At 33.9% G+C, this 12881-nt stretch overlaps 1 protein-coding gene across 2 annotated transcripts; it reads right to left on the bottom strand.

The window, feature by feature from the left end:
- Nucleotides 1–2605: 2605 nt before the first annotated feature.
- On the bottom strand, nucleotides 2606–11180 carry LOC109168487 (scarecrow-like protein 4). 2 transcript variants are annotated; one of them, XM_019317515.1, is made up of 2 exons: nucleotides 11169–11180; nucleotides 2606–4931 (listed from the first exon to the last, which is right to left on the bottom strand). In XM_019317515.1, the coding sequence occupies exon 2, from the start codon at nucleotides 4890–4892 to the stop codon at nucleotides 3123–3125; it is 1770 nt and encodes a 589-aa protein (XP_019173060.1). In that variant the 5' UTR covers nucleotides 4893–4931; nucleotides 11169–11180; the 3' UTR covers nucleotides 2606–3122. The 2 variants fall into 2 exon arrangements, with proteins under 2 accessions (XP_019173060.1, XP_019173061.1); XM_019317516.1 differs by lacking the exon at nucleotides 11169–11180 and having other exon boundaries at nucleotides 2606–3057; nucleotides 3108–5071.
- Between the last annotated feature and the right edge of the window lie 1701 nt (nucleotides 11181–12881).

Raw genomic sequence — 12881 nt, forward strand, 5'->3', positions numbered from 1 at the left:
CAGTCTCGCAGATCAAATGAAAGTAAAAAAGAAACAATTAAAAACGACGTCGTTTTTTCCTGACAATAATCTTCTTTTTATTTTCACTACCAGTTGACATGAGAAAACTCTCAATCAATGGGCTTCGAGCCTTGGTTTATGGCCCTTTATATGAAGAACGGCCCTTTATACAAATGTGCAAATCTTTATGTTGTGAAATCGTGTCCATCTTACAAAGTAGACACAGTTCGATATTCATAATTTTAAAGCTATATATTTATAATTTTTTAATTTTATGTTTACAATTACAGAACTTTATGTTCACAATTACTGAACTATATGTTCATAATTATGAAGTTATATATTTATAATTTTGGAACTTCATATTTACAATTATTGAATCTCTATATTCATAATTACAAATTATATACTTATAATTATGTTTACAATTATATGTTCATAATTATAAAATTATATGTTCATAATTTTTAAACTATATATTCATATTATGAACACTTTAAAATGACACTTTGCAAGGTGGACAAGATTCCATAGCATAATTTTCCATTATACATACTCCGTATTCAGCAATAAAGTTGGTCCTGCCATCCATGTGAATACGTACAGAAATACACTATACAATACCCAAATAATAATTATTTAAAAAAAAAGGTGGGGGAGGGGGGCGTAAGAGATGGGTCATCGAGATTGGGGTAGCAGGAGAGAAAGGACAGTAAGAAAGAAAGGGTGGGGAAAAGTGGAAAAATATAAAAAAAAAAAAAGAAGCTGCGAGAAAGGACTTGTATACTGTAGTCTGTAGTGTGCAGTAAATATATGAAGAGGTAGAGTGTAGCACTGTGGGGGTTATTCTGTCTTCACAATATGGGACCACTGCCACTGGACCGTTGCCTCAAATCACCACGTCACTCAAACCGGCTACTGGTAAGTAAAACATAATTAATCGTATTTAAAAATTAATCAAACTCTTATTATATAAGAATAGGATGAGATTTGAACCTTGAGTATAATAAGATTCAATCTGTAACAGTAATGTCATCAAATAACAAAATATATAAACTAGATTGTATTGAAATGTGTATCGCAATTCACAAGGCTATTTGTAGATATATTTATTTTAAGGTGATAGAGAAAAGTAAGTAGGTAGATGGGACAATGGAGCCTGGATTCCTAGTTGAGGCGTAGGGAAAAAGAGAGACGCGACATCAAAGAAAGAAATGTCACTTCACTTTTAAGGTTAACGATTTAATTTCGTTATTGATGACTTTCGATGCAGTAATGTATTCATACTTCTCTGTTTTCACTCCTCCGACACCACTTTCTGTAAGCCTACTCTACTACGCTTTCCCTTTTCCGCTCTATATCTAACTCAAATCCCCATTACCATGCCCCTTCTCTCCTTCTCGTTTTTCGTTTCTTGATGCCCACAAAAGATGACACTCCCTCGTCCCAAGACGATCTTCGAACTTTTGAAGATAAGTGAAACAATTTTGCCCTTAAGTCTTCAAATGTTATGGCTCTCATTAAATGAGAGAACCAATGTTTGGTGGTCACAAGGTGCCCATTACCCAATAAAACTTAATCAGTTAACCTTGTGTTATTGTTCATAATCTAGTACGCACAAATAAACTAAACTATTCTCCTTCTATATTTAACCCAGACTCCAGGGCAATGGTGTTTGGCGTCCCCAAGAACAAGAAGTGATCAATAAGACTCAATCTTGTGTATTTATCCATAATCTACCACCTAGTTAATCTTTTCTTCATTTCTCGTTGTCCATAAAAGACGAAACCCCCTTGCCTTAAGGCGACAAGTGTTTGGTGCTCACAAAGAACCCACTAAGACTCGATCTAGTATTCTTGCCTATGATCTACCACTCAAAAAAATCAAATGAGATGCCCTAGTTCTCGTGTTACCTAGTTGACAGAATAAAGATTGAGGTAGATTTTCCATTTACAAATTAACACAAAAAATTAGGATTTAGTGTTTTTATGATTGTAGGATATGAGAAAGGCCTACATTTATTTATTGGCCATAAATTACAAAACCCATAGTTGGTAACAGTGCACAGGCCAAATCAGAGTGGGATTCAGATACCAGATCCAGTACAGAGTACACTGAATACTGGATAGTTCATTAAACCAAGAATCCGTGCAACCACAGAGATTAATACACAAAATTGACAATTTCAACTTTTTAACATTAAACCCACAATGGACAGCTAGTTTGCAGGGAGAAAGGGACATCCATCCATTAATGCATTCCTATTTTCAAGTGTGCACCAGTACACAGAAAAAGGTCATTTCTGGTATCAGTACTGGACTGGGATGACTGAATAGGAAATGGGAAATTGCACATCCAAAACAAAAGATTACAGTCTACAGAAGCAAGTCAGTAGAAATTAAAGATTTTTTTTTCAAAAAAAAAAAAAAAAAAAAAAGCTTGGGTCTTTGTCATAACCATAGCTGACAGCCCATTTTGCAGACAGAACCTGAGAGAAAATGACATCTTTTCTTTCCCATTCATATTTTTACCAGCCTGCAAGCAACAAACCTTAATAGAACACCACACCCATGTTTACACACAATTATAAAGTAGAAACATAGAGTTTAATGCAAATCAATATCCATAGTAAAAACTAAAACCATATATGCACAGTTACACTTGGTTCCCTGCCTTTCAACTTTCAAGAATTCCCAACCCTGCCCTGAAGAAAAAAGAGGGCAGTAAGAAACTATTCCTACCAAATACCACAAAAACAAAAACAAAAACCTGGGGAGAAGGTAACAACAGAGATATAAACATGGGACCTTGATCAATCTTGATAAGTCAAGCTGCAAAGTTAATAACATCTTGGGTTGGTCTAAACTCTAAAGAGATCAAAAATATATAATATCAATCTATACTAATCTGTTTGGTCATACTGATTACAGGGAACATCAAATTAAAAGACCAAGGGGGGCTTCTTCAAAGCTTCATTCATGGATGGCTTCAGAACTTATGTTTTCAAAACACAATACTTGGCAAATTCTTGGAAGATTTGTGGGTAAATTCTGTGATTTTAAGGTATCTGATCTGCAGAGAAAAGACAGGGACCGGAAATCTACCATTGTTGATTCATTCAATCAATGCCATGAAGAAACAGAGAGGAGAGGTTCATCGTTCCAGGCCAAGGAGAGAAACCCAGGCGGAGATTCAATCAGCCCATATGAAGCACTGTAACTATAGTTCCAGAGAAGAATTTTTGCTTGGCTCATTGCGTAATGGCTGAGTGGTAGCGGCTCAAAACCTGCGTTTTCCATTAGAATTTTCCACTGTTCTTTATCTTCAGTACACTCTCTTTTGGTCTCCTGTTCCGCCGGCCCCACCATCACGGCGATTCTCCGGCCAAGCAACAGCCTCTCCACCTGCAGCCTCTCCGGCGAGTCTCGAGGCATATTCGGATCCAGAGACTCGAAGACTAACGAGTAGTAATTCAGCGCATTCGTGAACCTCTCCAGGAACCCGACCCGATTCAGGCTCAATTCGTATTCCCCCAACGTTACAACGCTGGGATTCAGCGATTTCGCGAGCGTCAGTGCCGCCTCCACGGTGGCCGTCGTCTCGTCCAATAAATTGTATAGCTGAAGCATGAAATTGACGGCGAGAGCATCATCCGGGTCGACCCGTAAACTGGACTCGTTTAACTCCGGGATAGGGGTCAGAACGGGATCGAACTCGAAATTCAGATCCAAAACCTTCGCAAAGTCGCGCAAACGGTTCCCGGTTGCTAAAAGCGAGGCCGTCGGAGACTTGCCGAGCACCGGAGCGGGAATGCCGGAAATCCGAATGTATTTGGGTTTTCCGGCGGGTCGGGTTGCCAGTGCCTGTAAAAGCGCCGCCCATTGAATGCCCTGCACGATACCAAAATCAACGATGTGAATCCTCGAAGCTTTCTCGGTAGCTTCTAGAATCGCTTGATTAGCGGTCAAGTGAGCGAACTTTGAATACGGGCAGGCGTCGTAGAAAGCTTTGTAAGACAGCGCGAACTCTTCCAAGCTCGCTTCTACGGCCAACGGAATCTTCGCCGGTAGCCGGGAAAGGCGACTGTAGAGCGCTTCGGAGAAATAGTACGCAACTCGCTCCGTCGGATCTCCGTCCTGGGAAACCGACTCCCTGAGTCGAACCAGCGATTTCGTAGCATTGTCCGGCTCCGACTCCGCCAGTCTAGCGCAGTCCACTAACGCTTTAAGCAACGGTTTTGACGACAAATTGTCCGGCGAACTGAAGGAGGTGCCTGCTGCTGCTGCGACGTCGTTCCGGTGAGTCGGGCTTGTTTGCTTGGTGCCGATGCAGGACGGCTGTGGCGGCGGCGAAGACGAAGTAGGGGCCCACTCCGCCGTCTGAGGTTGTAGAGGGCAAGTATTATTATTCCTCTGAGCTTCAGAGAAAATGACGCGGTTGAGATCCGAAGGCGCCGACGAGGGAACACTGAGTCGACTCGGGCCAGCAAACGGATCCGAACCGTAGAGACCAAACTCCGAGCTGCCTATCAAACTCTCCATCCACTCATCCGAGTCGAACTCGCCGCCCGGCCCGCCACCAAAATCAGTAAACGGAAACACCCCTCCGGCGTGCTGCTCCAAGCTGGGAAACTGAAACCCCGCCTCCGCACCATCCGCGCCGCCGCCGGGGACCTGAAACGGGTCCGCAAACGGCGCCCCAGCGAGCCCATATCCCAAAGTAGGGCTACCACTCAACGCCGGATGAGGCGTCTGCCATGGATTCAGGCAAAAAGAGTTTACACCCAGAAGCTGCTGCTGCTGTTGCTGCTGTTGTTCTTGCTGCTGCTTCTGCTTGATGACTTGCTGCGCAATCGCCATTAGATTTCCACTGTCCGTACACATATATGCCATTCTACTTCCACCCAAATCCTTGCTGGGTCTTTACATTAGCTTAAAGGCAGCAGAAATTGAAAGAGAGAGAGTGAGAGAGTGAGAGTTTTGGTCTGATTTTATGAACCAAAAAAGCTCAGATGTAGTAGGAGGAGGAGGAAGACCAGGGTTGATTAAAGTCACTTGCATCGTCACACACTATTTATTATTGCGGAAGCATTATTATTTCTATTTTTATATTTTGGACCTTCTCATAATCTATATCATCACAATTAATTAATTAATTAAACAAAACTATTTGCAGATATTTGTTAAGGTAACAATTTTTATTTTTCAGGATCAGCACTTCAGCATACACTCCCAATATTAAAAAAAAAAAATTAAAAAAAATCCTTAACATGTATAAAACTAAGGATTTATTAATTAATAGAGAAAAGAAAGTTGGTTGCAATGATGAAAGAAGAGGGGCATAAGAAATTAAGAACAGAACAGGGATTTCAATGGAATTAGTCACACACCAAGTTGATCATTTGACCTAAATTTTGTAGCATATACTCAAATGATAATATATGCTATATGGTCATGTGCAGAAATGGGAGTGGCATAAATTCTTGGAACAAATCCAAAGCTTAACACAAAATATTTTAGATTTTGAATGCTATTGGCACTATTACTACAGTATGTAGTATCTGCTCATATACTTTATACTTTCCAACTCGGGTAACATTAAACCACATAGTCTTGGTAGGTTTTGATGTTTAAAATACACCTACTTTAAAATCTATTAAAAAATGCTTTGTTACTTTATGGTCATACCTGACATTAAAAAAAAAATAATAATAATAACAATAACCTTGATGTATGGCCATATTTTGAAAAAAAAAAAAAAAAAAAATCTTCCCCTATATCACTGTGAAAATCTTAAATTTCTAACCACAACAAAAAAAGTGAATGGCAGTTTCAAGTTTTTGTTTTGTTTTTTGTTTTTTTTTTTGGAAATGACACTTGTTTTTACCTTTTTGTAACTTTAAAAAAAAAATCATTTCTTGTTATTTTCGATCACCAATAAAGATCATCAAAAAACTTAGATAATTCAGTTGCTAGATTGTCTCCTGCTGGTCTAAGATTTTGACCATTAAGGTGGTCAAAAATTAGATGTTCTATTGTGATATATAACTTTCAGACCAACGATTGACTAGATGTTACAATTTTTGATCATTTTCTGACAACCCCGACAATACTCTTGAAAGTTTAAAAAAGTATACATTTTCATACACTTTTTAGGTTAGAAAAATTAGACGAGAGTTGATAAGTCTCTAACCGTGTATGATACATATTAATATATTATAATTATAATAGTGTCGATTAAGGCCGTCAAAACTCCTTTCTTAAATTTCTTTTTACAATAACATTGGAATCGACCTTCTCTTCTGTATGAACCAATCCAAATCGATTTCCTTAACCTTAGACTAAGGTGGAAACGGGAATATATAATGCAGTTTGTCCATTCACCACTAGTAATGTATAAGTGCACATTAGCTTGAATTGAAGTCAATCATATTAGGACTCTATCTCCTAGTCACACTAGAGTTCTTCTCTTTGTATATTCATTGTATTATTCCACGTTTGACTAGGACTCTTTATATCCCTATAAATAGTTCTTTCACATATATTGTATAATTCAAGTATTCAATAACAATTCATTCTTCCAGAATTATTATTCTCCTCAAATTTAGAGTTCACATTCGTGCTGCCACCAACCACCGGTGAGTAAATGTCCTCTTCATACCCTCTCCGATATATCCTCCACCCACCGGTGAGTAAATGTCCTCTTCTCATACCCTCTCCGATATATCCTCCACCCCTCCACCATCAATAAATACCCTATAGACAGAAAATCATTTTGTATCTATAAAACTTACATCCTCTAATTATATTATTTATTCTGGAAGACCCATCTCTTTCATTTTCTTCGCGGGCAAGATCTTAATAGTTAATGTAGATGGCACATTCTCGTGTTAAGCTTCTTTTATTAAGGTTCCAATGGATCGTCCTTAGTAGCCGCCAATCCTGCAATTCAAAATTGGATATGTCAGGATACATCTATTTTGTCCATGTTCATATCGTTATAGGAGAAATTTGACACATATGTGTTGCTAGCGTGTTGGGATCATGTCGACTTTCTAGTGTGTGACACAGGCGTGTCACGGTACCAGCCACGAAAATGACTTTCAACACGAGCGTGTCGCCACCGCATTGCGTCCGTATCCCAATTCCAGTGAAAGACACGCCTGCGACACACCCGTGTCACCGGCCCCAACTCTCCCCCGGCCGATTTTGATCCTGTTCCACCTTCGGTTGATCCTCTCATGCCCAAACATCATCAACGCACTCATCTGATGATTCTAAGGCACATGACTCGATGTAACAAAGTCTTAATTGTTTGTGTTGATGACTCAGAACCCACGTGTCACTCCCAAGCTATATGAACTACTGCACAACAACACTTGGAGGGTGGTTCCACATGAACGAGATATGAATGTGATAGGATGCAAATGGGTTTACAGAATCAAAAGAAAAACCGATGGTATAAATGAATGATACAAAGTCAAATTTGTTGCCAAAGAGTTCAATCGGATTTAAGGAGAAGATTATTTTTACACTTTTAGTCTAGTCATCAAACCAACTACAATAAGACTTCTTTTATCTCTTGCTATAACAAATGGTTGGTGTATCAAATAGCTTGATGTTCACAATATTTTCCTCAATGACTGCCTGAGTGAGAATGTCAAATGAAGCAACCACCAGGATATATTGACACTAATTTTCTCACCCATGTCTGCAAACTGCAATGGTCTTTTTATGTTTTGAAACTAGGATATATTTTGACTATGTTGTAAAGTTAAGTTTCGTCTATGATATGAGGTGATCATTTAAGTATATGCAAAGTCTATGTTTTCTTCAAGAAGTAAAAGTATGTTATGAAAGTTACCTTATTTATTTACAACCTATTTGCCTTTCTAAAGTTGTTTAGTATATTGAGTTATTGTTTTCAAAAAAAAAAAAAAAATTATATTGAGTTACTTTGGTTTTACTTGACAACTGTTTACTACCTTGTTTAAAATCTTATACCTTGAATGAATATTTTAACATATATCTTATAATAAGTTTCTAAACTATTTTGAAAAAAGTAAAATTATTTTCAAATTACAAATGTATGTATTTTACGGAGCATAGTAAGACATACTTAACTTTATGTTAACATTGTGTTTTGCGTCTTTTATAACTTAACATTTTCAGGCTTTGATTGATTGTTTGCTTGCGAGTGCACGGTAGAAGCTATAGACTCCCTTAGCTTATTTTGTTGGATCTTAGACTTTAATGGCATTATGAAATTTGGTGATGGTAGATTAATTACTCTGTTCTGAATTTTTGATGTATGGATTGGTGCTAGACGATGTTGATGGGATTACTAGAATCCTTAATATTTTGGATGGATATTTGTAGTAGCCTTACATCTATTTGGGTGAAATAGATATGGCAGTAACATGTGTCTTTAAACTTTAAATATACATATTATCTATTATTGGATGTCGGGTATATTATGCTTATTAGTTCCTTATTATTAAGTTATGAATGCCTTAGTCATATCTTGTTATTAGAATTTTGAGGTATTATAATTCAAGTATTTAATAACAATTAATTTTATTATAATTATTATTTTTCCCAGATTTATTGTTATCATCACATCAATTAATTGTATACAAATTAGGAGAATCTTTGATGGTCTTAGCATATGCTTAAAACAAGAAATATTTTGGGGTCGTTTACTAACTTGGAAAAATGGAGGATTTTCCAAAAAAATGAAGAAAATGAGAGTGGAAAAAATAAAAATTGGAGAAGTTGTTTACTAAGTTTCTTATTCCAAATGCTTTCTCCTTCTCCATTTTCCAACCTCATGTACAATTTTGGAGAAAGAAGATTTGGACTTCTCCAAATGGAGGAGTGAAAAAATTTCAGTTAAACAGTACATAATGGGCGAGGTCTATGTTTGAATCCTGCTGTGCGCATTTTAGAAGTCTTTTTCATTTTCTAGGTTATTCTCCTTTACGCTCTTATTATTATTATTATTATTATTATTATTATTATTATTATTATTATTATTATTATTATTATTATTATTATTATTTGTTTTTCTTTTTTCTTTTTTCCTCCTCCCTACAGATTTGTTTTATTATTATTATTATTATTATTATTATTATTATTATTATTATTTGTTTTTCTTTTTTTCTTTTTTCCTCCTCCCTACAGATTTGTTTTTATTTTTACTTTATTATTATTATTATTATTATTATTATTATTTGTTTTTTATTTCTTTTTTCCTCCTCCCTACAGATTTGTTTTATTATTATTATTATTATTATTATTATTATTATTATTATTATTATTATATTACTATTATTTGTCCCGTGCGATGCACGGTATAAAATTTAAGTATTTTTGTTGTTGATAAAATTCAAACATCAATCATTAAAATTAATTAGGAAATGTTACTTTTTTTATAATACTAAATTGGTTGTTATATTAAAACATCACAACATACTATTAGCATATATTATAAAACATTGTGTTATTATATATCACATGATATTTTAAAATTTTACATTTAAATAAATAATTATATATAAATATATATATATATATATATATATATACATAATTTAAAATTAATAAATTAAACTATATACAGTAAATAAATGATTTTTTATTTTTTTCCCAAGACATTTAAAACTCATTGTGATTAATAATTCAGCCATCCACAATTAATCTACAATTAATCTAACAATTAAGGTTATACCATGTAATGATGCCATTTCATTTAGGCGGAAAAATGACATGGCAAAAACATTTTGCTATTATATAGAGTAAGATAAGATTATTATTATTATTATTATTATTATTATTATTATTATTTGTTTTTCTTTTTTTTTTTTCCTTTTTTCCTCCTCCCTACAGATTTGTTTTTATTTTACTTTTATTATTATTATTATTATTATTATTATTATTATTATTTGTTTTTCTTTTTTCTTTTTTCCTCCTCCCTACAGATTTGTTTTATTATTATTATTATTATTATTATTATTATTATTATTATTATTATTTGTTTTTTTCTTTTTCCTTTTTCCTCCTCCCTACAGATTTATTATTATTATTATTATTATTATTATTATTATTATTATTATTATTATTATTATTATTATTTGAAAACCTTATTATTATTATTATTATTATTATTATTATTATTATTATTATTATTATTATTATTATTATTATTATTATTATCTTTTTCTTTTTTGGCTCCTCTTTATGCACACATATTTATTATTATTATTATTATTTTAATTGTTGTTGTTGTTATTGTTATTATTATTATTATTATTATTATTATTATTATTATTATTATTATTATTATTATTATTATTATTATAGAAATGTACAAATGATATATGGCATTGTATTTAATGAAATCAGAAAATTAGAGAAATGAAAAACGGGAGGAATATGGAATGAAAATTAGAAAATTGGAGAAATGGAAAATTGGAGAAATGGAGATGGAAAACTGGAAAAATGGAGAAATAAAAAACTGGAGATGGAAAAACAGAGAAATGAAGTAAACGACCCCTTTCATTTTTAAAGTTGTCGAACCTTTTTCTTCCATTGCTATAAAAACCTCACTGCAATGTCGATTTGGCAGAGATATTTAGATGAACAGCAGTGCCCTTTAATGCAACTTTCAACCTTTTACAACAATTAACGTAGGTCGTAGAATTGAAACTATTTCTTTTTTTCCTGTGATGAGAGAAATTCGCAGTTATTAAAGATAGGTTGTGCATTAGGTAAACTCCACTTTGTGATTCTAATCGATGTAAACTAAACTAGGTTACGTTATTCATAAGAATCATAGCTGACTAACTCAAACAAAGAAAGTGCTTTTGTCTGAGTTAAATTTGAAAGCTTTTGCAACAATTAAAGTGGTTGGTAGAATTGAAACGATTGCCGCCAAGGGGATGTTGCTTAACAAAAGTTAACAGTGAACTTCCTGTTTAGAAGTTGGCTTGAAGACAACAACCTTTGTGGATGAGCATTAATTATTAGTAATCCACCTTGCCATGTGTCTTGTTTTTAGCTCAAGATTATGTTTTGGAATGCATCTGTGCATGGAGTGTTATAAAGTTTTGATGAAAGCTAAGATGGACTGTTTGCATCTTTAATTTGCATGCTCCAATCAACTATCACAACTTGCATTAATGTTAGTTGACACTTGCGATGAAGAGTTTGTATTATTTCACTCCCCATACATAAATAGAACTTTCTGCCCTCATATATAACTGGAGCAATCGTTATGCTATGAACGCGTGTCTAGTATACATTGTGGACAAGGTAACGGTGCCGTTAGTGGCACTGTTATCTTCCACCATTTTTTTAAAATAAATTTCAGACTGTTTCGTTATAGGAGCATATGTTTATAATTTTATCACTATATGTTCATAATTGTAAGTTCATAATGTCAGAGTTCTGTGTTCATAATTTCATAACAGTTCATTCATACATCCATAACTGTAAATTCATATCTGTAACTGTACATTCATAATTCAATAACTGTAAATTCATAATTTTCGAAGCTCTATGTTCACAATTTTAGAGCTCTATGTTCATAATTTTATCACTATATGTTCATAATTGTAAGTTCATAATATCAGAGCTCTGTGTTCATAATTTCATAACTGTAGATTCATAATTCCATAATTGTACATTCATAATTTCATAACTGTACATTCATACTTTTCGAAGCTCTATGTTCACAATTTTAGAGCTTTATGTTCATAATTTTATCACTATATGCTCATAATTGTAAGTTCATAATGTCATAGCTCTGTGTTCATAATTCCATAACTGTACATTCATAATTCCACAAACGAATAACGCCGTTAACGGCGTGACAAAATCAATTTTTTTTAAAAAAAACAGGAATGCCGTCGTTTTCCCTGAAAACGACGTCGTTTTGGACTTGTGCCCACAATGCATTTTGGACACGAGTCCACAGCATAATTTGCGATAACTAGAGTTTCCTGTCCTCTAGTACACGAGAATTGTTTGGGCCAAGACTTTCCCAATTCCTCTAGTAAGGGGGGAACTGTTTTGGCCAAGACTTTCCAAATAAAATAGACCATCGGGCCATGTCGCCATCAATAATAATAAAAATAAATAAATAAAATAAAATAAAATAATAATAATAATAATAATAATAATAATAATAATAATAAGTGTTTTTTTTTTTTTTGCCACAATTAAGGGGCAAAGATTGATTTTTCTATATGAGAGGAACTTCAATCTCCCGACCTCTCTTAAGGAACGAGAGTGCATAGCCAATCACGCCAACCAAGCTGGTTATAATAAGTGTTTATTGTACTTTCATTATCTAAAATAGATAAGAATTGTTGGATTAGTATTTTAATTATAGAAGTGAGATAATGATATTTTCTTTCAAAAAAAAAAAGTGAGATAATGTTACTCTTTTTTTTTGAATGCTACTAGCTCTATTACATTGTAGTATCTGTTCATATACTTTCTCAACCTATTGAAACACAAAGAGCCAATAACGCCTCCACTGAGGCTTGAACTCACAACCTTCCAAATGAAAGTCCAACCCGGATACCATTAGACCACATAGTCCTGGTGAGATAATGTTACCCTAATTATACAACAAAGTCATTATTTTAGTTCCTCTTGGTACAATAAATCAGTAATTATTAGTTCTTTTTTAAAAAAAAAAAAGTAATTATTAGTTCTATATTAAACTTTGCATATTTCCCCTTCCTTTGTTTCAATAAAAAATAATAATAATAATAATAATAAAAACTTTGCATATATTCATATCACCAATTTAACAAGTGAAAGTAGCAATTGGATAATATGAAAACTTAAAACACACTAAATACGTGTAACAAT

This window comes from Ipomoea nil, unplaced genomic scaffold (genome assembly GCF_001879475.1).
Source record: "Ipomoea nil cultivar Tokyo-kokei standard unplaced genomic scaffold, Asagao_1.1 scaffold3199, whole genome shotgun sequence".
NCBI lineage: Eukaryota > Viridiplantae > Streptophyta > Magnoliopsida > Solanales > Convolvulaceae > Ipomoea > Ipomoea nil.

Bases quoted from the DNA above. Each gene is read 5' to 3' on its own strand.
- LOC109168487 (XM_019317515.1), bottom strand. From the start codon at position 4,892: ATGGCATATATGTGTACGGACAGTGGAAATCTAATGGCGATTGCGCAG.